Genomic DNA, 27,518 nt, shown 5'->3' with positions numbered 1-27,518 from the left:
TGTGTATATATAAAAAGCAAATAATATAATAATAATAAATCCAACAATGTTTTATTACCTATGTATATGTTATATTTAGTATTTTAAATTATTCATCCATTTAAATTTAATTTTACGCTTCACCCAACCATTAGAAACTAATTGATTGTTTCCAAATAATTTCTTGTACATATGGTGTACTTAAAGCGTTAAATATGATGTGGGAGGAGGCTACTGCAAAGGCAATAGCACATACATTCATATGTATGATGAGAAGGAAAGAGATAAGCATGCGGAAGAAATAAGCTTTCAATTTGCATAAAACGTAAACCTGTTTGTAGCTATAAAACTAAATATGTATGCATGTACTTATGTGAGCACACGAATTGTTGCACCTAATTGGAAAATATATGGGCTAAAATATATACAGATATCAGGTCTTTGTGGCCAAGTGCTCTGGCAGCTTAGGGGACTCCTAAGAATTCATAAAAGTTAAATCTATTTTTTGCTTTTTTAGTTATTATTATTATTTTTTTGAATTATTTTATTTTTGATAATCTTTTGGGGTCGCACTGAGCGTTATCACTAATCCGAGTATGGTCACTTGGGGAGTGCATGATTGGAAATTTTCGGCTCCTATTAAGACTTCCAGCTCCACATTTTCCCACAATCAATAGCTCATTTTCCGAATTGACCCACTAATCGAACGGGTTGCTCTCCTGCCTTGGCAACTGACCGCAAAGTAATATAAACAACATCGTATGACTGTTCGCGCCTCCAGACGTTCCAAACGTTAATTTAATATGGTCTGGCCTAGTCTGGGCTACAGTTTTGCTTATCAGCAAACGTGCCTAACGTCTTCTGGCTGCTTGGGGGAACCAAAACTGTTTTTATTGGGTACACTGATCAAAAATGATGGCACGCATGCAAATATTGTGAATTGGTAAATAAGAAAATGAAGTCAGATTTGTTTTTCTTATTTCGTGCCTACGTCAAGGAATTTATTTTTGGATTTATCTTAATTTTCTATAGTGGCGAAAGCTCTTGATGATAACATTTCCTAAATTAATGTTTCGTTTTGGTGATAATTTATAGAAGCTAAACTTGTTTAAATGAACCAAGGCACTTTAAAAATTTAAATTGGCTACTTTAAAAATTTAAACTAGGTACTTTAAAAATGGAAACTTGCTAGCTAGGGTATTGAACATACGCTCCAATCTTTAGGAATATTTGTTACATGCTCTGTACAGCGGACAGTGTGCGCCTTATCGGCTTGGCCCCCAAGTCATGCCGCCGGTGACATTCAACCTCTGGGGGGTAATGACGCCAGCGGCGTACCTGCCACAACCGATTTACACCAGCTCGCACACCAACGCACACCCATGCCCATGCCCATCGGTATCGCCAGCATTGAGATGTCGTTTGGCGGGCTGATTAGGGCGGTGGCATTGTCTTCCCGCTGCGAGTGTCTGTCTAGTGAGACGAAACTGGGGCTTCTAAACGGCGGGGTCTAAGCGGCTTACCTCTAGTGTGCTAGAGAATAATGTGGGAAATGCGAAGTGTAGAGGAGCGGAAAAGCGGAAAACGGAAAAACGGGTGGTGAAAGGGTTCCCAGGGGCCAGGGGAGCCCTAGCACACGTTCCGTTTATTTGGGGCGCGGTCTGCAGTGCATCTCGATGCAAACATAATCTAATTTACTATTCCACTGCCCGACCCATTTGACCATTTGACCCATTTGCCAATCTCTCGACAGCGAAAAGGAGGAAATCAACCTGGTTTGACGTAATTGAGTGCAGAGAATCTTTCCCGCGATCTGATCAGGTTTCCTGCACGCTTGACTTTGCTTTTGGGTCTGGGAAACCGCAAAGCGACTAGCTCATTTGATTTTCTGTTAAACGTAAACAATTATATATTTTATTCAAATGCAGTTTATTCTGTACCGTATTTACCAAGTTATTGAAGATATTTGATTATGGCCTTTGATCACCCAAAAACCATATTGTTACCTCTCACTTCGTTAGTTCCTACATTCTTGCGGCTCAAACACTCCATAGATTTGATTCCATATTTATGAATTCAATCGCAAAATAGCGCGAAAACGTAAAAAAAGAATTACACAACATATAAAGAACTAGACCATAAACTAAAAATTGGTGCTGAGGCTTGATTATTCGCGTGCGAGCTGCCTTCTTCTAGGCCTTATAAATAATACGCCTGACACACCTCAGCACTCCACTCACACTCTCCACTGAGGAGAAATCAACTGCAGGAAGGTGCAACGTGCAACTTGCAACGTACAACTTGCAACTAGCAACTTGCAACGCAATGGGGCAACAGAATCCAACGTCATCTTCGCTGAAGGTTGAGCTTAATTTGCTTTGACTTTTAACAATTTGCATAAATATCAGACACACGTTGAGTCCTACACCCTTGTGGCTGTTGCACGTTTGTTATGATTCTGGCAACCAACAATAACAATGAGAATCAGATCCAGATTCCGATTCAGACTCAGATTTAGATTTTTATTCAGATACAGATCCAGATCCAGATCCACAGCGAATCAGTGCCAATGCAAAGGCGAAGGCGAAGGCGTTGGGGCTTGGTTGCCTTTCATGGGAATGACAACGTCTGAAAATTTATGAAAGAACGAATTATAAAGGAATTATGATTTCTGTCGGGGGCGTTGAACATTATTTACCTCCGATCTTGTCTTTCCTCACCATTTCTCGTCCCACCTTTCATGTTGCAAATTGCAAGCGACAATGCAAATTTGTTTTAGAGTTCATCACTCTCATCGACCGATCGCCGTAGACCTAGACTTACAACCAAGTGAAGATCAAATAATGGAAACTTGTGAATAGTCGGATGTTTGAGTACTCGCATATTAGTGCTTCTTAGTAATATCTTTCTTCTTTTTCAATTGCAGCGCTGGCAAAGGAGATGGTTTGTTCTCTATGACGATGGCGAGCTGACGTACTCCGTTGATGATTATGTAAGTACTTGATTTGCAAATATTTTAAACACTGTCAGCATCTATAGTTATAATGAAAAAAGAATAATCTTTTGCATTAATAATTTACCAACCAAAAGCATAATTGCGATTTCGGTTGGTTCTTCAGTGATAGCAAACAATAAAAAGATAAAACAACTTTCTGTTATGGGGTGGTCTGAAAATATAAGATAACAGAGCTCGTAAAATATTATACAATCCCAAAGAGCTTCTAATTAGGGTGCTAAAGCATTACTGTACCTTATCGGTGGAACTAATAAGTGTGCTGGCGGCAAAACAGCAATAAAGGTACTTTTCCTTAACCGGGCGATTATTTATGAAGTGGGGGAATTAAAGTGGCTTCTTAATTGCCAGATTGATTTATTTTTAGTGACCAAATAATAAGCTTAAATATAAAAGCTTCTTAAATTGAAAAAGGGGGAATTTTTACGAGATATGCCGAGTTCAGTTTACTACCGATTAAGACTTAAGTTTGCTCCTAATTCGAAGTGATATTTAATCTTAAAATACAACATGATGGCTCTATAATAAACATATCTTTCCCATAGCCGGAAACCATACCGCAGGCGTGCGTGGACATGACCAAAGTGCTGGAGGTCACCGGCGCCGTGGAGGTGACAGGTCACCCCAACTCCATCGCCATAACCGCTCCCGAGCGCGTGACCTTTGTGAAGGGCACCAGTTCGGAGGAGTCGCAGTGGTGGCTCAACATCCTGGCTGCCTTTCCCAAGTCGAAGGGTCGCCATAAGAGGAGCGCCACCCTGCCCGGTGGTCAGGTGGTGGGCAGCCTACGCCAATCGAGCAACGGCGACCTAACCCTCTCCACTAAGTTGGGCAACCGGCACAGCTCCTATCACAAGGACACCCTCACGTCTTCCCAGTCGGCTGGCAATCTCTTGAGCAGCCTGGACCTGGGTCCCAGCTCCACGAAGACCGCCGTTCCGCCTCTGACCACCACGCAAACGGCTCTCGCCGACGATGAGGAGGACGACGGAGTGGAAACTGGCGAGGATGTGGACGAGGACGAGGAGGACGAGACGGCGGTGCCCAGGAAGTCGAAGACTGTCAGCATTGGGGGCCAGGACGAGAACAATCGCAATGCCGGCAACGAGATCACAAATCGGGGTAAGTTCACTTATCACAATTTTTTAGAGGGGCGTAAAACATCTGTTGTGATGCCTAGGAAACAAACAGTGTGAAAAGCTGGTAATTTATAACTTAGCAGAAACACGAACCTTATAAAGCAGAAAGCTTCTAGAAAGTGTTTTCTTAAAAATGTAGTAGTGCATTTTACTTATTAAATTATAAATAAAAATTTATACACAGGAACATGTTACATTGTGTGGTCCGTCAATAACAAACTTTGTTGAGTAGTAGTAATAACTCAAGTGATTTAGCAGCCAACTGTTTAATAAGTGGTTGTAGGGCATTGCAGCATTTATCTTTATGCAATCCAGTTGATGAATATGACTTTTACTTTTTAATGAAAATGGCTGGCCAGCTTACTTATCTTTCGCTCTGTATTTCGAACCCTTTTCGCGAATTGTGTTCCGCTCGCCTTTCGTGGATGTGGAAGCACTGGGTTCGCTTGAGCTCGTATCGGCTGCTATAATTTTTATGATCATTTATGGCTTGCAGCAATCAAAATTATCAACCTGGGCCCAGACGGACAGCGTCCGCGAGTCCGAGGGACTGAGGCTGAGGGATTGCAGGAATATTCTATATTCGGGGCAAGGAAGCAATGAAGGAGATGGTGATGGGGGTGGTGGTGGGGGGCAGTGCGTGCAGCTAGTTAAAGCCGCAGCCACGAAATTAACCTTGAATTCACACACAAAGACAGGGACAATCGTGAAGCAGGGCTGGCTGCCTGGCTGACTGGCTGGCTGGAGAGGAATCCTCGCCACTACTTAAGATCGTATAATGGTAGGCTTCATAAATTTTCTTTAGATCCCAGCCAGACTCTCGAGTGGAGCTGGTCCGTTGTGAGGATCGCTTGGTTGGTGGGTCGGTAATTGCAGTTACTGTGAATGTTCTCACATACATTGCTGCAGGATACTTGTTCATGGAAAAATGATATTCACGCTTAAATTATAGTGTGTCTGCCCTCAGATTCGTTGTTGTGCCATCACGGATGGATCCAAAAAGAGGGTGGTGGTGGAGCTGGTGGTTGTGGACTGGACCAACTCCCCTCCTTGGTTGCAAATTCAAGGCTCAGCATCCGCATCAAATGGCATTATTCCGTTGATAAATCGCCAGTTAAAGACGTGAACCAGTTCGAATTGCATAGCCCACGAAATGGAAAGCGAAAATGTACCAAGCATCTCGACTGATTCAAGGGTTTATTGCTTTGAGAACACAGATCTGGGAATATTTGAATAAATGATTTATACCTTAAGAAGCATTGATGGGGCTTAGTATAAAGTGAAACGAATGCTTGCAAAATAGCTTTGTTCTGAATCGCAACTATTTATTTCATTTACCCACACAACTCGTAGTAATAATGGCTCTGAAGAATGCATTTCATTATTGCACTTACCTGCGGAAAGTACCGCTGCTGGGGCCATTGCAATGGTCAGTTTTCACACTCGCATTTGCCACCTTTTTCGATTAGCGATGCACCGTTGGCTGTTGGCTAGTAATGGGTCTGGAAGTCTGGCCGAGAAGGCCGAGATCAGTTACCAGTTACCATTTACAAGTTACCTGGTAGGACTCTAGGGCATTTCGCTTGGGTGCTGACACAGACTAATTACATTCCATCAATAAGCAAAATTGTGCGGCAAATGAGGCAATTCATTGGACGCTTGGCTGGGCGAGCACTTTCTGAATGGGTGTTAGGATGCAGGATAGATGCAGGAGGGAAAAGCTCTTAAAATGCACAACGACAAAGATTATAAACTGTCTACACCTAATAGCCGTCGGCAGGCCAATGTCAGGCCGGGGCCAGTTGAAATATTTTCCAAGTCAGCGCTACATGATAGCCCCTCTGGACATGAGTGCGCCTCCATGTGGCTGTGTCTCTCTGTAGGGACTTGTAATGGGCAAAGTTCCACGGCAAAGTGAATAATTACAGTGCAAATAAATCTCGGGGTCTGGTGTAGAAAGGCTGCGCTCGCTGGATAGGTTTAGAAATTTCAGCAGACTCTTCGCAGAGGTGACGAAATTTAGCTTCACAGCTAACCGGCGATTAAACGCCCCAAAAAAACTAAATCCCCAGACAAATCCCAGGCCAACAATCAAATCATCAACCTAGGGCCCTTTGCAGCCAAACAAGTTTCCGAGGAAGTTTGCGTTTCGCAAGAATTAAGTGCAAGATTGTATTACAATGACAAATTGTAAGAGACCCGGCGACGTGCAATAGTAACTACTTATGATTGCAACAAAGTAGCTGCGCATTCCATTAATCGGATGCACTGAAAGAATGGGTTTTAAGGCGAACCAATCGAAATTGGTTTCTTACATACATTCTTGAAGTTTGTTTCTCACAGTGTGCTGCTGACATATAACTTGCATTTGAACTATCTGCCGAGCGGTGTTATCGGTGGCTAACCTTCATACTATATCAATCGCTAATTACAGCCCTTTGCAACTTTGTAAAGGAGTCAAAGACGCCGGGGGAGAGAGAGAGTTCCATTAGTTCTACCGTGAATTCATTATCTTTCTATTGAGCAGCCCCATTATGAGCCACACAGAAAAAGCATGTTAACAAACGTGGTTAGGCCCCATCCCGAGCTCCAACTCCAGGTCCAGCTCCATTGAGGCCGGACAACTTCTGTGCAAATGCAAAATGACAGCAGTGGATGGGCCAGGAGGCGTCTCGGCAGCTAACGATGCAGGTTGTGCGATTTACGAGACTGCAGAACTGGGAAGCTTTGAAGCTGGAAAGGAGAACCACCGGCAGTAGAAGCCACCATCACCTATAACCAATCAATATTCATAAGTGTAACGACTCGAAAGCAAAATTTATGCAACAAGCTGCGGTCCGGTCTGGCAGGGTTTTATACATGTATATGTATATGTATATGGTATTCTTTTTTTCATAGGGAGCTGTACAGCCCGGCCAGTTAGAAATTTTTCAAAGTCATCGTGTGAGGGGGCCCTCGGGCGGCGGGGCTGGGCTCCGACGGGCGGGAGCGATTCCAATCCAAAGGCAATTTTCGCTTTCGTTCGCCCAAAAGGCAGAGCCGGGCAGGTAAATCAACTTGCAATTTGATTATTTATTACGTCTGAGGCGGAGCTCCGTTGGCCAGGTGGGGGGAATGTCGGGGATCGCGGATTTCGGGGGAGTTCGGGAGTTATTTGCAGGAAGCCCGGCCATGATTGAGTGGGTTGTTCTGAGCGCGCTTAATTGTGGCCATAATTAATCAAATGCTGTTAATTAAAGAAGCGAATAAAAAATCGCCACCACAAACAATTCCGAAAATCCCAACTCCCCTCCCGATCCTCCCCCCGTTTAGATTGTCCCATCGTTTGAGTTCCTCAACTGCCATAATCATAGGGCTTTGTGCATCAGCAGCGGCATCAAGCCATGTATCCACTAGCCACTAGCCAGAGTCACAGTCACAGCCCATGTATCTGCGAACACTGGTTTTATCAACTTAATTACACTTAGCACCTTACGCGCCTTCATTTCGTTCGCCCCACTGAAGCCTGTGCTCTCAGATTTGATCTTGAAACTTGAACTTGAAAGCGCGTAGTAAAAGCCACAATAAATATTAAATGGTGCAAAACACATCAAGGGCAGGCCACGAAAGCGAAACAAAGGGCCACAGATAATAAAGCAGCAAGTGGGGATGGTTTTATGGTCAGTTCGACGGGGAATCAAGCATCGAATGAGGGATGACCTGTAAGCCTGCATAGGGGTCCTTTGCAACACAATTAATTTAAGCAAATTATTTTTTTTGGTTACTACCCAAGGGTTTGGATACTACAAACTTTATAATTTTAGTGTGTTCCTGAGATTGTAGACTTAATTTATTGCATACAAATTGTTATATAAGTAATCACTAGAAAAGTGAGAATCATTTTGCTTTGCGTTGAAACTCGACCTTTGGTATCCTGAACTTGATTCGTTCTTATATGCCCGAGAATCCCTGAAAGCAGCGTCGCAAGCATAATGAACCCCATTCAGGGAGTAAAGTACTATTGTCCTGCTGTCTTTTCCCGCGGATATGTGTAATATCATAAGCATTATAAATTCCATTGCTGACATAGTCCCGGCCCCAAACCCTAATCGACGTCGAGTCGCCAGGGCCACTTTGGCCAGCCTTTGCCTTTCTGCGATGGGCCGCCAAGTCGACCAATTAAAGGCATACCCCGTGCCCATCGTCATCGTCATCAGCATCACCATTGCCATTGCCATCGCCATCGCCATCGCCATTGGTCCGTAACCCGTAACGTCCCCTTGGCGCTGTTAGCACAGTAACCTTGAACCTGCTCGGTGAGTCAGTCAGTCAGTGGCCAGCTCTGTTTCTGTCAGAGCTTTGAGCTGGATCCCCAGTACCAGTACCCACATCCCGATGCTTTGGCATCCGTATCTGCAGCTGGAGTTCAGAGGCTGCTGGTCCACCTCCTTTCGCTTTTCGCAACAGCTCAATAATCAAGATAAACGCCGCTGGAGCAGCCGAAAAGCGACCAACCTGTTCGACTGACCGAATTGATGCGCACTGCGCACCCAGAGATGCGCTCTGTCTTCGAGGTTCGGGTTCAGTCAGTCCAGTGCTCAGACCTCAGACGCTCGACTTTATGGCCAGTCGGAAATTTGTATCATAATCATAATAAACCTAAATGTGGCGGCTGGCTGGAACAGGTCTAAATATATATTTTGTAATCACATATTTTATGGGACAACTCGGTGCGCTGCTTGCCTCTCGTTCGTCTGCTTCGTCGTACTTGATGGCTCGTCCTCCTCGACTTGTTTGGGTGTTAATAAAATTATGGCACTCTGCAGCGCTCTCGGGATCTCTTTCCTGGCCTAACCTGGCCTGGCCTGGCCTGGCTTATCGCGATCCCTCGGATCCCCTTACAATACACCGTGTGCCCGTTTTAATAATTTTATTATATTTGCCCGCACATAACTTGGCTCTCTCGGCGCGTTTTACGGCCCTATGCTGCACATAAATATTGTTAGGGGTGGAGTGTAGCTCCGAATCCTCAGTCCTCAGTCCTAAGTCCTCAATCCACCGTCCATCGTCCACACGATCCCGTGTCTAAGTTAATTTCAGTCAATGGCATTGATATGGTTTGCTTAGCCAAGAGAGATACCGGACGGATAGCCAGCCAAATGAAATTACCAACATGCTCATATTTCACAGTATTTAATGAAGACGCTGAGCCAATTATGAGAAAAGAATGCGTAGATTGCTGCTTAGGCTTTGTTTTTGGCTATGCTCCATGGACAATTTATGATCCTTGATCACCGCCAAGCTCAAACTCACATGCCTATAATTGCCTGGTTATCTGCTTCGACGATCTTTCCTTTATTCTTAGATGGTGGTTAATGGTGATTTTGGTTCATTGAATTAATAATACTTAACAGTCTTTGCTTTGATCGTTGGCGATGAAGCTAAGCTCAATATAATTTGACTTGTTCCTTAATTTCATTTAATTAATATATAATTTTTATTATTATTTTTCTAGTTTCCCAGCCCACAACATGCTTGCTGATCGAGGATATTCGACGGGATGAGAAGACGATCAAGGACATCGCCAACACCATAACGAATCTGAGTCAGCAGCAGAACAAGCGGTGGTCCACGGCGGTGAACAATGCCCTGAACAACCAGCATCACTTCGGCCACCACAGCCAGTACCAAGTGACCTCCAGGGATGAGACGGACTTCCAGGTGTCCTCCAACAGCAGCAGCACCAAGCCCCAAAATCCAGCCAGCGAGCGACCGAAATCCCTGCCCCTGGCATCGAACTCCACGCCTGCGATTGTGTCGGCCATAGTCAAGAAGATTCCCACGGTTTTGGAGCAGGGTGACAAGACCAAACCCACTGCCAGGCTGCAGCTGCACCTCAAGTCGCCGAAGCATTACCAGCACGAGAGGGGCGATCCCGATGGCGGATGCAATCTGGACGAGCTGTGCGTGAACTACATGGCCAAAACAGATGAGCTGCGCTCGGTGGGCAAGGCGACAAGGGACAGTAAGTCCTCCTCTGGTCAAGGCAAGCCTCCGGCTAAGGAGGAATCGCTGAACGCCAAGAAGGGTTGGCTTATGAAGCAGGACAATCGCAGCGGTGAGTGGTCCAAGCACTGGTTCACCTTGAGTGGCGCGGCGCTTTTCTACTACAGAGATCCCCTGTGCGAGGAACGAGGTGTCCTCGACGGCGTCCTGGATGTGAATAGTCTGACCAGCGTTGTAGCCGAACCTGCGGCAAGCAAACAGCACGCTTTCCAACTGACTACTTGGGACAAACAGCGCTTGGTCTTGGCCAGCCTATCGCCCAGTTCGCGAAATAGCTGGCTGGCGGTCCTGAGAAGTGCTGCCGGATTGCCCCAACTAGACACACCCCCCAAGCAGACGGATATAGAGCAGGACTTCATCAAGGCTCAACTGCAACAGCCGTCGTCGAGTCCTGTCACGCCAGGAACCCCGGCAGGTCCACATTTCTCCTCGGACGAGGAGTACAGGACGGCTTCGGAAGGCGGCAGGCGGGATAGCCTGGACTGGGGATCACCGTTGTCACCTTCACCACCTGTTTTAAGAAGTTGCCTGCGCAACCGCAGCTTGGCCAGCTTGCACAAAAGGAGTCGCAGTTCGCCACCAAGCTCGCGGCGCAGTACGGTGGACAGTGTGGCCAGTGATGAGTTGCCCCTCCTGGTAGTTCCCGAGGAAATGCAGCCAGCCGATAGCAGGGAGCTGAAGCAGCAATGCGACACCCTGCGGGCAGAGGCTTCGCTGCGGGAGGCCCGCATGTCGGAGTTACTGGCGACCCTCCAAAGAACCGAACAGCAGTTGACTGCCCGGCTGCAGGAGCAGCAACAGCAGTTGAACAGCGAACTTACCCAGGCCAAGCAGAGTGCCTCCGATCTGATGCACAATCTGGGCCTGCAGCTGACCGAGAGTCAGTGCCAAATCAAGCAGCTGGAGGACCGCCTGGCGCAGGGAATCGAGGAGAACGAAGGACTTTACAAGCGTCTGAGGGAGTTGCAGGCTCAGGATCACAGTGGTGGTGCCACTCTCAGCAACCTGCAGCGCCACAAAATTAAGCGCATGGACTCGCTGAGCGACCTAACCACCATCAGCGACATTGATCCCTACTGCCTGCAACGCGACTCCCTGGCCGAGGAGTACAACGAGCTGAGATCCCGCTTCGAGAAGGCCGTCAACGAAATTCGAGCCATGAAGCGGGAACTGAAGCAGTCCCAAAATCAGTACGATGCCTTGGAGTTGGCACAAGCTGCCCTGCAGCAGAAGCTGGAGAGGCGGCAGCACGAGGATGGAGCTCAACTGCAGCTGATGGCGGCCCGTATTCAGGATCTGACCCTGAAGTACAGCAGTTCGGAGCGCCAGGTGCGGGCTCTGAAGCAGAAGTTGGCCAAATCCGAGAGGAGGCGTTCGTTGTCCTTGAAGGGAAAAGAGCAACTGGAACTGAAACTAAGCGAGTTGCAACGCGAAACGGTGGAGAGGCAGGAGGGCACGCCACCCGAATCCTCCAGCAGTGAATCCAGCAGCCAGTCACCACTGAATGCCCACCTGCTGCAGCGATTGCACAGCCTGGAGCACGTGCTCCTCGGCAGCAAGGAGCGCCTGGAGCAGAGTCTCACCCAATTGCAGCAAATTCGCGCCGGCCAAAGAACCCGTCGCTCCGTCTCGCCCATGAACGATCGCAAGGATGGCCTCCGCCAGCTGGAAAGAGCTCTGGCCGAAACCTGCGTGATGGTCAGCGAGCAGATGGAGCTGACTTGCTTGCAGGACTCCTGTCACAAGTGCTGCGATCTGCGCCAGCGTGTGGAAAAGCTATCCGCCCTGCAGCAGCAAACCGAAACGGACTTGCAAAGGAGTGAGCAGCTGCTGGAGCAGCGGGAAAGCGACCTGGCCCAAGCTCTGGAGAAGTGCGCCAGCCAGGAGCAGGAGCAGGAGCTACTCCTGCAGCAGCGTCGCGAGCTGAGCGAGGAACTGGGAAGGCAGCAGGAGCGTTGTCGGCGGCTGGAAAAGCGACTGGAGCTCCTCGAACGGGAACATGGCAAGCAACTGGAGTGCCTGCGGGAGGTCTACCACAACGAACACGCCAACGCAGCCGATGAGCAGAGCTTCCGAAAGCGGTACCAAACTGAGATCGAGCAGCTGAGGGTGAGTTCCATCATGTTTATACAAGTGCTGCATTAATATTGATAAATATAATTTTAATTCGTTTAAAAACCATCTTCAATACTGTGCATTCCAGACCCTCTGCGAGAAGGGATTGAGTGCCATGGAAACTTCGCATAAGCGGCTTACTTTGGATCTTGAGCAGAAGCACAAGATGGAGATCGAGCGCCTGCTGGCCGAGAAGGAAACTGCCCTGGCCGAGGAAACTCAGGTAAATCTCAAAGCCAGACAGCCCCTTCAGCGGCTTCTTAACATCTTTCGATACTGTTACTGCATTTATAGGCCACGTTGGCTGCTCTGGATGCGATGAGGAAAGCACACCAGAGTGAGGTGCAGCGGGAGGTGGCTCGATTCAAGCAGGAGTTCCTGCGACAGGTCCAAAGAGGCGAACAAATGCGAGGGGATGGCGCCAAACTGAAAGAGTAAGTATAGAGTTTATTTTTTATCCAATAATCTAAAAACAAAACACAATATACAAAACTAATAACTAAAACAAAAATTAATTACTCTTTAGGGAGGATCTCGGGGATCTTCGAATGGAAATTCTCGCCTTTTCCGAAAAGTATTCCATCAAGTGTGTGGAAAACGCGGCCTTGGAGGAAAAGCTGCATATGGCCAACAGCAAGCTGAGGCATTTTCAACAGATGCAGCAACTCGAGCTGAGGTACGCTAATTGATATGAAATCATTGGACATATTTACATGACTAACATTTTATAGAAACAAACAATTTCGAGCTCACTTGGCCTCCGAGGATCCATCAAATGATGTTCACTTCGTGCAGGGCCTGACCTCCGACGCTCGAGAAGATGCTGATTGCGAAGATAGCGAGGTAAGAAATTGCAGTGGTACTCGTATCACTTAGAACCCCTTACCTAACTCTAGATCAATTAGTATGAATTGTGACTAACACTAACCACTACAACAACAGACAACAACTAATCCACTTTGTTACCATCTTCCACTATCCCAAATAAATAAATACAAAAAATATAAAACACACAACACAAACAACACACCACAACTACAACCAACCACCCAAGCCTGCACCTCAAAAATTGGGTGCCACAGCAACAAGAACCACTGCCACAACCACAACCACAACTACAACCACAGCCAGAACTACATCAGCGGCCCCGAGCGACACTAAGTCCAATCCCGATTCCGAAAGAGAAACCGCCGATTCATCGCGGGCGCCACCCGAGAAAATGGAGCAAAGTCTCTTCGTGATACCCTCCCATATGCTAAACAGTTCCCTCGTGCCTGCCGCAAACGCTTCTGATCAGAGTCAGAGATCCCAACTCTATCGAGATCTCGATGGGCCTCGTATCGAAGATGGTTACGAGCCATGCTACAGGCCCTTCGATATATTTGCCATCTATCAGAATCGTTTGAGCTACCAAGGTAAACGCAACAACGCCATTCTCGATCCACTCTATTCCCTCCTGGGACAGCGCACTCTTCTATCTACACTCTCTATACACGTAATCGTAATCATCACGGCTGTCTCTGCTTTTGTCTTCTGTCTTTCCGTATTCCACTCCTGACCCTTTCCCAGTACTCCTGTTAATGTATAAACACGCATTTGTATATCTGTCTTCCTCCAAAAATCGAAAGAGAACTAACTTTGGATACGTTTCCTTCTTTTGCGACTCCTTGCAGGTCTGAAGGGCAGTTCCACGTTTGGCAAGAGTTTGAGGAAATCCGCTGCACAGACATCACCAGCATCATCAGAACTAACAACAACAACAACAACAGCACCAACACCCGATCCAAAAAAGCCCAGTCACAAGCAAATGTTTAAAACGGCTGCCGTCATTAACATTCAGCAACAGGTAGCCCAGGATGAAAAAGCACAATGAACAAATGGAACACATAATATCGAAAAGGAAATGCAATAACCAAGAGCAAGAAAACACAAACAGAACCAGTGGAACAACCAAAGAATAATTAGTGCTAATAATAACTAAATAATTATAACTATTTAAAGTATATTAATTAAACCAGCAACCAAATGCAAGACAAAATCGAACGGCACAGCATCCATGATGTATGTACATAATACGAATAACATTTCTCTAACAGAGCGCAAAACTGGTTGAAGATCATAACTAAGATGATGAGGATGATAATGATGATGATGTTGGTGATGTAGCAGTCAAGTGAAATATATACACACATATATGAGGAGCTTCAGATTTCGAATGGAGTTTAGCTAACAACGACTGCTCACCCCCCTCCAATGCGAAAAGTGGAAGGGACGTCGAGCAATGGAAACTAACCCCCACAAAAGTAACAACGGCAGTATACACTGCGTCATCAACAGCTACAAAAACCACAACAATTTTGGGCCAAATTTATGTATTTATCATCTATTCTATCAATGTAACTGTATGTTATTCTACTGTACGTTTATCCAATTCTCTATGTCCACAAAATGTGTCATTTATTTATGTTTATCTAGTTCATAGGTCAACTTTGAAGCGAGCAACAAGAAACAAGCTTAGTTGCTTCTTTTTTCGTTTGTATTAAATATGTCGAAATTGTTTTTCAGCTTACATGCATGTAAATTCATTATACATAAAGAAAATACAAACAATACATCGTCTAATTTTATTTTTGTTTTGTTAACCATTGGTATTAATCAATATATTTTACCTTAATTAAAGCAATTTTAATCTTACTAAATAAGCGGGGCAAAACAACAAATGTTAATATTATTTACCCATAAGTCGTTATTTGTGCAACAAAAATAAAAACTATAAGCAAGTTTATAATTTGAAACAAAAAATGTCTTTTCTCTTGGGCTCGTCCGGGATTTGAACCCGGGACCTCCCGCACCCTAAGCGGAAATCATACCCCTAGACCAACGAGCCAGTTGCACGATGTTTGTCAAAATGCGAAGTCATTTTGCAGCACGAATAGTGCAGGTTTCTTTCATGGTCAACAGAAAGCTCCAGCCTTGAAAGTAGCTATGAAACCAGTTCTTATTAATTTTGAAAATGTTTTAATGGAAAATGTAAGCACGACCATCTGTTACAGCACAAAATTGGTGTGATTTTGTGAATCGCGTCGATCACTTGGCTCGTTGGTCTAGGGGTATGATTTCCGCTTAGGGTGCGGGAGGTCCCGGGTTCAAATCCCGGACGAGCCCAAGATGGTTAACTTTTTTGCCAAGGGTGATTTTTTACGTACATATACATACATATGTATGTATGCACACAAAAGGGATTAGAAGATAGCCAACTGAAAAAGCACGGTTACAGATAACATTTAAAAAATCCTTGTTAGATTTTAATTTTGAAAGTTTATTATAGTGCACTTGCAGCTAAATGTGTATACATATGTTCATATGTACTTCTAATGATTCGGTTAAGTGCTCTGAAAATAAATGGTTTGTTATCGAACTTCTTTTAAAATGAATTCTATATGTATCCGTATCATTTTGGGGGTTTCTTTTCAAGTGGGTTTAGCTTTTGGCGAGATTGGCGAATATGGATTTTAGTTAGCTTTTGTTACTTACATCCTGTGTATACCAGCAATTTTGGGCATCACCTTCTTGAGAAGTTGGAGAAATAAACTACAAAATATAACTCAGTAGAAAAAAAAACTACTTCATCTTGGGCTCGTCCGGGATTTGAACCCGGGACCTCCCGCACCCTAAGCGGAAATCATACCCCTAGACCAACGAGCCAGTTACTGAGCGTGCGCTAAAAATCCGCTTTGTTATGGCGGCCACTCCATGCGCAAGTGCAAATAGAGCTTTAGCGCTGCTAAATTTGGCGTAAGCTTTCCAGGAAAACTGAAGACGCTGGCAAAAAACGAAAGGGCAACGAGAACTCGACTCATTACATGCCATTTCGAGTAATTCTTGCTGCTGCAGCAAAAACAGAAACTACTGAATAAATAAGCGTGTTCAGACGTCGATGGTTCCAAGCAGTCTGCCGCATCCAAATGGATTGCAGAAAACTAAGAAAGAAAATCAACTTGGCAAGAGCGTAGCTAACATTTTCACTCGGAGGGGCACAAATCACTGATCATTATCTACATATGTATGTTGTTTACAAAGGGAACACTTTACAAACAATATGTTTGTTTTCTTATAAAAACCTCTTGGAGGAGAAATTCATGACTACGCCCATGGTCAATCGATGGAGTACAGAAGTCCGATTCCATAAACGTCAGCTAACGTTCCCTTGGGACGTGCGACTTGTGATGGACTAAAAAACCCTTTGGCCAGTTTAAAATGCAGATAGCGCTTGCTGTTATGGAGTTTTTCGCGAGAACTCTGGAAAATCTGCTTTGGACACTCGGCCTGTGGTTTCCTTGTGGATCGGATCGATTGCCTTTTGCGGCAGCAGAGCGATTGTGACGTCACTTTAAATGAGTCGCAATTGATTTGAACTTTTGGAAATTGGAATGACTATTGAAATTGCGCGATTCATTCCCCCGTTCGCCATTAACTCGCATAATTGTTTTAGCTACTTGGGAAGCGATTCGACAAAATGTTGACGACGGAAAAACTAGAAAAGCAAGCCAATTCAAGACGAAGGAAAACAAAACGTGTAGAAATTAGTGAAAATTACAGGCCGCTGTTTGACTTTGGCATCACGATTTTCACTTCATTGGCAAGCCATCGATACAATTCGTTTGCTTTTCCCCTCCTCTGCGCTCTGGCCGACTTCTCATTGAGTCTGTCCCTGACCCTTGTGGGGACACTCAGGAAAGCAAATAATCCCCCGAGTGGCGCTTTTCTTTCAACTCGGAAACCCGGCTAACAATGCACTTTATTTGATTATCCGCTCAGCTGCCGTCGCGTGGATGGTCGACTGACGTGACGGAATCGAAATTACTTAATTCAGGCGATTGGCAGGCCGACTTCAGTGGCATCGACAAGCGGGGTTAAGCGCAGGCAGGTGATTCCATCGCTGGTCATTGAACCGTCGTTTTGACCAGTTCAGATAAATTTGCTAATTTGATAATTTCTGGGCTATTTAGTAACACAAACCTAACCAATAATGTATTGAGCTTCCGCTATAATACAAGTATAATATATACAACTATGTTGCCCAGAATTTGGGTCACCTATGAGCAGCGATCTGATCATTGGCATCCATAACAAGTCCCAAGTAATGACCATGGTTGGGTGGAAGTCGTCCGCCTCTTCCCAACGCAATTCCCGATCGTACCCCGTTCCCGTCTCCGTCCCCTACTCCAGCCCATCCCATCCAATCATCCCCCAATTGGGGCCTCCATTTCCACCCAATACCAGGCCGCTGGCCAAAGTCGTCATTACCATGTTGCACACCTGCAATTACCATCTAGTTGTCCATGCAATTTTCCAGCTTGAGATTGAGAAAAGTCTTCGCATATATGTGTAATGCTGGTACGAGCTCTGATTAGCCTGTGATACGCAACTGGAATCAAGAACATGGCACTGAAACCAGTAATATATCTAGAAAGAATCCCGAATTGGCTTATCGAACTCATAAACATAATCTTAAACTTACGCGAATTTAGTACTGTTTTTGTAATGTTGATTATAAATGGAACGAAGCAATGTGACTGAATGGATTTTCTCAGCTGGTTATCATTTTCATTAATCCAGTTAATAAACCACAGTTTAATACGGTGAAAAATTCGACTAACCACTCACGTACCGCACTGACTCCTTCATGCCCCTCGACTAATTAAACCGGGGCAGTAAACTTTTATGATACACCATAAAAGATACGACACTAAATCGCTGACCAACTTCAAAAGAGTTCGCCTGGCTCTTTCACTTCGGCAGTTCGTAACAAGCGCCAAAAACAAAATCACCGCAAATTAGAACAGTCCCATCACGATCGATTACATTAAATAATGCTACGCCTGGGCCCATGTGCAATTTTACGTTTCTTATTGCGGCTCCTTCCTGCAACAGATTCTAACAAACTGCGACAACATCAAAGGCCCAGGCCCATGCCCAGCCACGACCCAATTGGCCTTCTTCTCGCAGGGCAGGGGATTGCTTCCCCGTCCCAGATATTGGCTCCCCGTCCAACTTCAACTCTGACTTCATTGAGGCATAACGTCTGCCTCGGATTCTTTGGGTCTGCTTGGGCCTGTTATAACGGCCACGAAATCGCGCGCCCCAAAACAATGCCGCAACTACAAGATCAGCAGCAGCAGCAGCAGCAGTAACATCTGCAACTGGGCAACTTGCAACAGTGGCAGAAACGGTAGCTGGCGTTGGCTGGCGTTGATGTTGGTGAAAAGGGAAAATTGTTTCGTTTCGATTCGTTTTCGCTCTGCTTGAAGCTCTGACTCTCGGGGGATATTAAGTTTGGTTGCTGTTAACATAAATTTATACTGCCTTTAAACTAATTGACGATGACAACTTCTGTGCCGCCGCAGCAGCAGCAGCAGAACAGCAACAATCCGCGTCCAAAAGGCTGCTGGCATACTTTTCTAGTCATCCCTGTTGCGGATTGTCTTTGGAATCGCATTGTGGGCTGGTCGGCGATTTACGAGTGCCGCGATCTTGAAATGCCTCCGCGAGCATTTACCAAATGTGTGTGGCAGTGCCACATTTTATTCAATAACTGAGCTAATTGGATGCCAACCAGGCACTTGAGAGAGTTCAAGTTCAACGTTTTGAGATGTTGTTTGTAGTCAGATAATCGAACATATGCCAAATAAAGTGCAAATAGTAATAAAAATGCTAAGAAGATTTACTTCGACTTCTAAATAGCTTTTTAAAATATAAATTTATTCAGATTGAACTGAAAGAACAGAGTATAAATCAAAAGAAAATAGCATTAGAAAATAAGTGGATTTATTACCTTGTAAGGAATGCATTCCAGCGATATAATTACATTGCACCTAGCTACAAAAATATCCACACACCTTCCTCCATTTTCAATAAACATTGGTTTTATATTAGTTTTAAAGCCACTGATTGATTTAATTCACTTCGGACTGAGCGAGGTCTTTTTAGCTCAGCTCACATGGGGAAATTCGGTTTCATTAGGTTTTCCATTTTCATAGACGTTTACGATCATCAATTGTCATTAGTGAAATTAAAAGCCGACGAAGATAAAGTGCCGACTGTCAAAGTGGCCAAGGAAAGTTTAGGCTTGGGACCGATTCGACAGAGCCAACTTCTATGCGCCGACTCGAGATCAAGATAGTGTGGCAATTGATGAATTCGTGGGGGCGAAGGGGAAGCCGAGAGATCGGTGGGGCCACCAGCACCACCAGGCCACTGGGGAAGTCGACAACAAGTTGTAAGAACAAATAAACAATTGGTAATTGTTTCGAATTGGGAATGGAAATGGAAATGGTAAAGGCTATGCCACTGGATTGAGAATGGGAGTTGCATCTAAAGCTGGAGGATTGCCAGCCAGCCAGCCAGGAGGAGGAGGAGGAGGAGGAGGAGGAGGAGGATGAGACACAGAGACCCGGTGACACACATTTCCATCCATTTTCCAGGTACACACCATATACTACACGGATCGTACACGAGCTTGGAAACCGAAAGTCACACAAACCGAGATAATCATCAAACTCAAACTCAAACTCAAACTCAAGACTTCCCCGGCTCAGACATTGCGACGTTTCTGTTGTGGTTCCTCCACTTGGTTGGGCCATCGTGTGAAACATAAATGCGCCCAAATTGATTTTTAAATGCTCCTGGGGACCTCTGGCGAGGATTGACCCAGCTCAACCCGCTGGGAATCGGCTGGGAAGAATCGAATCCAGCCTCTTGCTCTTGCTCTTGCCAGTCGCTGCCGTAATACGCAGAGCCCGTTTTTGGCCGTGGCTGGGACTGGAATGAACGACAAAATCTGTTTGCTATTTAAGGCAGTAACAATTTGTTCGGCTCACGTTTTTGGCTCGCACATATTTGGCTAGGGTGCGCTTCTCCCAGAATGAGCAGCAAATAAAAAGTGGAGAAAGATCCAACGGCACTGAAGATGGCACTGAAATGCCCGAAGTCTTGGGGCAAAAGGGAGCTCATCCCAGATCCCAGATCCCAACGCCCACAATGAAAGGCGATGGCGATGTAGATGGCAAAGGCGTTGCCGCTACAAATTCCCAGCTGGCCGATATGAAATCACAAAAACATTGCATAAACATCGGTGCATCGGCGGACAATGGGCCACCTAAATGAACCGATCGTAAATTGCGCGGTAGTTGGGCACACAGTCAAAGATCCCCCTTCTGGGATCCCCATCTCCGTCCATTTCCCTGGTTAACTGTGAAGTCATAAATTTGTCGACCGTTTCTCGTTTCGCCGGTTAACGGAGAGCGCACAGTGCGTGTCTTTTTCGGCTTGTAGCTGGAGTTAACGTAACAGAGCACACACCCCGAGGGAATTAACATGGTCAAGATCATCGCGAGTCATAAGGCCTCAAGATCGCAGCGAAGTGAGGGGCCCTCAGGAGGTAGATGTCCCTGGACATCTTACCAATACGAATATTCAGAGCTTCAATAGGCGTTAAGTTGGGGGAAAATGTCTCATATTATTTCTATATATTCAGCACCTTTTCCTGAGTACCTTTTATCTTTTAAAGCCTTATAAGTACCAATTGAAATGTTTATCATTCAAGGTAAGATTCTTTATCAGTTCCAATTTCCTTAAGCAGTGTAGTTAGGATGCGCTTGATCTTATTTCAGTTTGAAGTACATCTTGGGCAACGATTGTGCCAGTGATTGCTGGCCATTAAGTCATAAAACTTAGCTGTTTCTCTTTACGAGCAGTGATAATTCAGGGTTCAGCTGGGATAAACACACTTTGCGAATGCTTTCGGTCGTTGATCGGTAGCCAAAGCAATCGAGCAAACTATTGGTTAAAGCGGCTTAAGGGGTCGATTCGAGATCTCTGATCGAAAATGTGCTCAGCCCCAGGGGCGGGGGCAGGGCGGAAGAACCCCAGATCAACTTCCATAAAGAAGAATGTTCGGCCGAAAAGTCTAATAAGCAGTAGTGGCCCAGGCTCAGCCTTAATATTTTTAATTGAATTTTAGGCTTCGCCTGTCAGGCGTCAGGCGACTGACCAAACAACCAAACAACAGCCGAAATGCAGGAGGCAACAAATTGTGGTTGGGTGTGGTTTGGTGTGGTTTGGTTTGGTATGGTGCGGTTTGGAAATTCTCCGGGCCAAGGCAAATGTCGAAACATAAATTAATATGCAGGCTGGCAGACAACAAACGGCAATAGGCGGAACCGACCAAGGCAAGGCCAGTAGCCGGCCAGGTTTTATTGATCTTGCTGGAGAAACTACAAGTACGAGTATGTGGCAGTGCGGCAGCAGCTGAGCTACATGTGCAACATGCTTGCCAAAAACATTTGCTCAGACAATTTTCTAATACCGATCATGCATGCATATAAATCTTGCGGCAAGTGTGCCCATGCGTTTCCTACAAACGCCGCTTGCTACCCTAAAAGAAGAAGGGTTTCCCTGGATCCTTACCCCATTTGACTACGCACTAGCTGATGCAACTTGGAATCAATTTTATGGAAGATTAACTAAGCTTCTGGGTACTTAGCCTGTGGAGTTATCCCATGCTATATCCATCCTAAATACTTTCAAGGCGGTATTACTTAAACAAGAAAAAGAAATATATTTAAAGTAGATAATAACAGGTTGGGATGCTGTTATCTTTATAGCCTGGCCATTTCCCTTAACTGTAGTTTCTTTCAAGCAGTTTGGCTATATTCCGCTGCATCAGGAGTGTATAAATCTCTCACATATTTAGCCAGCAATATATTTTAATGATAATCTTCACTCTCTGATTCTTTTTGGCTGGGAGGTGCTTGGAAATTGAACATGAGCACAGGAGCAACGCGGACATGCATCAGCAACAAATTCAATTCGAATTTCGCATTTCCCATTGATGCCGGCGAAGTCTATTTAAATTGTTTCGCCAGTGCCAATCGAGGTGGATTCTCCGCAGCTCCGTTTAATGGGCAGTTGCTCGCTTGCTGCTTGTTTGGATGCTCGGATGTTTGCTTGTTCTTGAGGCCGTTGTTGCAGATGTTGCAGATGTTAGATGTTGCTTGTTGCTGCTGCTGTTATTAGATGTTGCTGCAGTGCAGTGCAGTGCAGTGCACCGCTGCCTGGGCGTTTAACCATTATTATATATTGGCCTCATGCTAGTCATTCGTTTGATTTTGTGTTTTCCCCGGGTTTTTTGTTCTCCTTGCTGCTCGAGTAGGCCGCAGCCTCTGCAATTTATTCAGCAGTCCAAGTCTTGGTCTTGTGGGTAGCTTTTGCTTTACGGCTGGTTGCCGAGACATTGATCTAGTAAATGTGGCCGGTGGAGGTCCATGCTTTTTGTTTTATGTCGTCTTGGTCTGCAACTCAAATTGCCTTTTGCGTAGTCGTTGTGGGTTTGATCCACTAAACCAATAATGCCACACAGCTGACCCAGTTTCCCCGGCTACTCCCCCCATTGCGAACTTTTCGTTTTTTCCGTTTTTTTCGTAGTTTTTTATCGTCGCTGCAGCAGCTTGTTATGCGATTTCTGTGGTAATTATAGGAATAGAAAGATGCCAACAGAAATAAAAAGTTGTCCAAAGCCTACACACAAGCAATTTGCAAACGAAATGCTGAACTTTCGGTGGGTTTTCGCCTACAAATTGCAAATTGAATTGCTTTTTATAGCGCAAGATAATTGGGCGAGATTTGGGTTAGTTTGGTGAAACTTCCCACATACATAAACGTCTATCATGGCTCAGATGTTGAGTGCATTAAAGTCAGGATATGGATTAGATTATCATGATATTGGGAATATTTTCGTTGATTTCCAGAACGGTAAGTTAATAAAATGAAATGGGAAGCATTACTTTTATTGAGAGTTATTATTTAACTGTAAAATGTAATAGCATCAGCTACTGCATTCAGATAGATAGATGGATAGACTTTTTCTTTTTCCTAGACTTTTCTCGCCACCCAAACCGAACTTTAAGAATCTTTAAATTATGAGTGCCCGCAGCGACTACGGTAGCTGCAGATCTTCCAGAGTTAACTGCCGATTTATGGCCCAACTTAGCACGGTCAACTGGCCAGAAAGAGTTAAGGAAAACACTAACACTAACTGGGAACGTAAGTTAAGTATGCCAAGTTGGCGATCTATTAGAAGATATGCTAAAAGCCCGCACCAAACCGAAGACCAAACCGAAGACCAAAGTGAGTGGCTGCCACTCGACCGCCTGGCAAACACTTCTGTTAATGACACTCGTCTTGCGGCTCCTTGGCCAGTGTTAATTTGCGGTCATTAGCCAGAATCTCCCGCTTAGACTTCAGCTCCAGCTCCAACTCCATCTCCAGCTCCAACTCCAGTTGGAGCTCCGACTGCATCTTGCACTGCGACTCCTTCGCGGCGTTCATTCAATTTGCGTCTGCGCGGATTCTTTTCTCTCCGCCTGCTGCCGGGTAAAAGGCTTTCCACACACACTCTCCTCACAATGGGTTGTTAGCCCACAATGGGCTTTTGTTAACGGTTAAATTACACTTGATGCCGCCTCTTAGGCTAATGATGCGTATGGGAATCGGGCGAATACAAATGCTAATTCATTCGCACTTTGGCCCGCCAGCTCGACTGATTCGGCTGATTCCGCTGATTTGGCTGATTTATTTATGCAAAAATGACGCCGTTGAAGGCGCGGGCTAAACAATAAATTACGGCCACAAAAGTGAATGTTAACAATGGCGAAATGGGTCAGAGTCGATCGGTTACGCTCGCGCTTCCCGGGAATTTCGCAGGTGCCTTCTTCTTGAGCTTAATCGAGTAAATCGGCCAATTAAGCCGCCCGATGATAAATTAAGTGGCTCTTTAGGAGCTGCTAAAATGCCCGAGCACGCCCCCCGAAAAAGTTGGCACTGCTAACCCAATTTCCCCGGCAAGGGAATCTGCGTGCGATTCAAATTTCCATTTCCCTCAATCGCCATTGGCCATTGGCCAGAAGTGCACACACACGCACCACACTCGCATACGCACACCTGCCGAGTGGGGCCAACAAATTTCACTTATTGCCAATTTGCTGGCAATGAAATAAAATACTTTTCTTCCGCGACGCGCCTGCTTGTTGCCGATAGCCAAAAACCTGACCACGGACCAAGAAGTTGCAGTGCAGCAGAGGGAAGTCGCGATCCCCATCCTCATCCTCCATCACCATCCAAATTGAACGGCAGCCCGCGCGGCTCTGCAATAAATAAATTGCGAAATTTATTTGGCGGCACTTACGCGCCGCTTTTTTTCATCGACTGCATTTTCCATAGTGATTTATTTGCATCGATCGGCGCGGGGCAGGGGAAGGAGCATCGAGCATCGAGCATGGGGCAGATGATCCAGCCGCGGTAAATAGATGGCTAGAAAATATCAATAAAACACTAAAATATTCTGGGTTATGGCCAGCGCCAGAGATGCGAATCAAATGAAGTGACTATAGCTTGGTATAGTACTGTAGTTCTAATATAGTTAAGAGTATAGATTTATGTACTTAATGCACATTGCTATGACAAAAATATAATTATTTGTATCTAATTACCTTTATTAACTAATTGGCTTCTATTGAAAGTATTGGGCAGTTATTATTTTTGCCTGTGCAGAATGTGGAGATCTCTAAATATTTAGAACTTCCAAAAGTCGGTTTCAAACCGAATTACTTTAAAATATCCGACTTAATTCCTGTCCTACATAAGCAGTGCACTTGGCCGAGAGCTGAACGGCGTTTCCAGTTCCCAGGGGCCAGCATCTCCGATTCCACTCGGAACAGCTTCCAGCTGCTTTTCCGCGAATCTCTCCCGGCTTTTGTGTGTGTGTGTCCGTCCGTCTGTCTGCCACCGAGATGCGTCGGCCTTTCAGGCATTTTCAATTGATTTTCAAATTTATCAAACAGGAAGCATCTCTGGCTACGCAGAGCAAGAACTGAGGCTCTTACTCTGACTCTGACTCTGAATCTGACTCTGAGTCTGACTGTGGATTTGGCATTAGCTCGTTGAGTCCAGATGTGGCTCGCGCTGCGTGTCCATTTAACGGCATCTTATGGCGCGGAATTGGCCAACTCATAGTATCGGCCAGATGGCTTAGGCCAACCCAAGAAACCAAACAAACCAAGTAACCAGCAAACCAAGAAACCAAACAAACCAACAAACCGGCAGACGACAGGCAAAGTGTTTCTGTCGCCGCTGATAGATGCGGCGGGTTGCGATTCCAATAGGATCAGTTTGGTTTGTGTGGAAATGGAGATGGAGATCTGGCTGACAATTTGTCAGTTACTCGCCCAGCTTTACTTGGCTAATTTAACTGCTGTTTTAATTAGTTACCGCGCCTCCAGATCATTAGCATTAAGTGACTGGCTTTGGGTTTCTTGTGGGCGGGGGGAGTGCGCGTTATTGATTGCCCGGCTTTTAGCTGACCATTTCGATGTTCGAGTGGCAGGTGACAGGTAGCAGCAGCTCTTAAGTCCCTTTACTTTTCCGGTGACTTTGTTTGTCACAAGTCACCTGCCATTATTTATAATTTGAAAGCATTCCTCATATTGTAATTACATTCTTAATATTTAAACTACCTTCAAATTATTTTTCATCATCTCCATAACTTGTATTTCTTGTTCACACAAATCTTTGAAAAATGAAATAACATTTTAGAAACATGTTCATATGGTTAGCTTCCGGTTCCGGTATTGAAAGTCTTTCGGCGTTCATTCTTCCTCTCTGCTTTTGTTGAAAGCCATATTCCTAAGCAAGTGGTCTCTTTCCCCCTTTATTTTATTCATATTTAAGAGGATCCATTTTAATTAAAGAGTTTCTTCCCAAAACAACACAGCAACGAACTTAATTTCTATTACGAAAAAGTTTTTCTTTCGTTTCAGGATAACATTTTGCACAGATAACAGAAGTTTAACAGTTCTGTCAACGTTTCGGTAATTTTTAGAGATGTCGCTGCTACTTCGTTAAGTTCATTCAGCCGATATACCAACCAAAAATTGAAACTTTACTAAATGTAAGTTTACATTCGTAAAGCCTTTTGAAATCTCCATGTAACATTTATCTTGCTGTCCATTACCGCTAGGTGGCGCCATATTTTGTTATGAGGACATTTTTTTAAAAGTTTTAGAAAATATTCACAGATTTTTCGAAAGCTAAAATGGTACGGAAATAGGTCGTATCTTTCAAAACACCTACCTTTTAGTGATGAATAATTTTTGATTTTTCTTCAGGAAGGAAAAACCAGTTCGATTTAAGAACAACCGCTACATCAAATAAATTCTAACATATTTAATATATAAAAAGACCGACTTGAGTTAGCATAATATCATTATTGTGCCAGTGCTTTATGAAAATAAATTTTGTTCAGTTTGGTAAATTATTAATAATAGTTATAGTTATATTTAGTATATTATCATGAAAACCCATAAAGCAAAACAAGTATAAGCAGCCAGTGTGTAACTATGCAGTAATACAAGGAAATGCGTTATTCTTGATTAAAGCATTTCTTGGGAAACATTGATGCTGTTTTTCCACCGAGGAACCAGATGATTATCGCGGCCTTAGCGAGTAATGATCTTCTTGTGAAAGCGATAAGAAGCTGCTCTGGGTATAAAAAGCGATGCGCTCTGCAGGGAATTCATACTTTAAATCAATATCTCGCAAGATGAAGTTGTTGGTGAGTTAAACATGATGAAAAATAATAATGCTCTTATTTAACACAAAATAAATTTCATTAGGCTTTTCTTTTCGCTGTTTTGGCCGTTGTTCTGATGACTGCCGTTCCAGTTTTTGGTAATATGCCGCAGTGCCAACCCACTCCCACCGTCGACGCCGCTCAAGGCGGTAGCTACCCGATCACAGAGCTGGGAATACGGAACGCTAAACCAAATCCCAGGCATAGGGGTTAATCAATCATAAATAGAAGAAAGTTAAAATAAACAGCGAATTCAAAAATCGAACACGAAGCTTGTATATTATAAATAGTATTGAATTTTATTTTATATGAAATGGTTCCTAAAATAACGTTTGGGTCCGCTTATACAAGATTCTTTAACCAATAAATGGTGCGTTGTACTGAATTGTATTATATAGAATTTATAAGTTCCATTACTGTACAATACTATGCAGAAAGCTGTATGACCCAGTTTCCAGTTATCACGGATTTGGAGTCTAATAATTCTTCTGTTGAAGCGATATGAAGTTTTTCCGGTGTATAGAAAGCGTTGCGCTCTATA

General features: G+C 44.7%; 2 protein-coding genes, 1 long non-coding RNA gene and 3 other non-coding genes across 8 annotated transcripts in view; 3 read left to right on the top strand and 3 right to left on the bottom strand.

The window, feature by feature from the left end:
* Positions 1–15,033, top strand: part of LOC122626785 (protein outspread) — an 82,220-nt gene extending 67,187 nt beyond the window's left edge. The window contains exons 1-10 of one of the 3 annotated variants that reach the window (XM_043807163.1): positions 1,800–1,876; positions 2,906–2,971; positions 3,538–4,114; positions 9,626–12,285; positions 12,380–12,514; positions 12,586–12,725; positions 12,818–12,967; positions 13,023–13,134; positions 13,346–13,706; positions 13,965–15,032. In XM_043807163.1, the coding sequence (XP_043663098.1) occupies positions 3,568–4,114; positions 9,626–12,285; positions 12,380–12,514; positions 12,586–12,725; positions 12,818–12,967; positions 13,023–13,134; positions 13,346–13,706; positions 13,965–14,164 (4,305 nt within the window). In that variant the 5' untranslated portion in view covers positions 1,800–1,876; positions 2,906–2,971; positions 3,538–3,567 and the 3' untranslated portion in view covers positions 14,165–15,032. Of the gene's footprint in view, positions 1–1,799; positions 1,877–2,905; positions 2,972–3,537; positions 4,115–9,625; positions 12,286–12,379; positions 12,515–12,585; positions 12,726–12,817; positions 12,968–13,022; positions 13,135–13,345; positions 13,707–13,964 lie in introns of those variants that run through there. The other 2 variants (XM_043807162.1, XM_043807164.1) reach the window with 2 other exon arrangements.
* On the bottom strand, positions 1,892–2,795 carry LOC122626789. The gene is made up of 2 exons (XR_006326736.1): positions 2,678–2,795; positions 1,892–2,607 (listed from the first exon to the last, which is right to left on the bottom strand). It is a non-coding gene; the product is annotated as an uncharacterized LOC122626789 (long non-coding RNA).
* A 73-nt stretch (positions 15,034–15,106) lies between the features above and the next one.
* Trnap-agg lies at positions 15,107–15,178 on the bottom strand. The gene has a single exon. It is a non-coding gene; the product is annotated as a tRNA-Pro (tRNA).
* Positions 15,179–15,384: 206 nt separating this feature from the next.
* On the top strand, positions 15,385–15,456 carry Trnap-agg. Its single transcript has one exon. It is a non-coding gene; the product is annotated as a tRNA-Pro (tRNA).
* Positions 15,457–15,924: 468 nt separating this feature from the next.
* Trnap-agg lies at positions 15,925–15,996 on the bottom strand. Its single transcript has one exon. It is a non-coding gene; the product is annotated as a tRNA-Pro (tRNA).
* A 10,951-nt stretch (positions 15,997–26,947) lies between these two features.
* LOC122625629 lies at positions 26,948–27,191 on the top strand. The gene is made up of 2 exons (XM_043805755.1): positions 26,948–26,959; positions 27,021–27,191. Exons 1-2 carry the CDS (start codon positions 26,948–26,950, stop codon positions 27,189–27,191), a joined length of 183 nt encoding a protein of 60 aa, XP_043661690.1.
* Positions 27,192–27,518: the final 327 nt, after the last annotated feature.

This window comes from Drosophila teissieri, chromosome 2L (assembly GCF_016746235.2).
Source record: "Drosophila teissieri strain GT53w chromosome 2L, Prin_Dtei_1.1, whole genome shotgun sequence".
NCBI lineage: Eukaryota > Metazoa > Arthropoda > Insecta > Diptera > Drosophilidae > Drosophila > Drosophila teissieri.
This window is presented reverse-complemented; position numbering and strand designations above follow the sequence as displayed.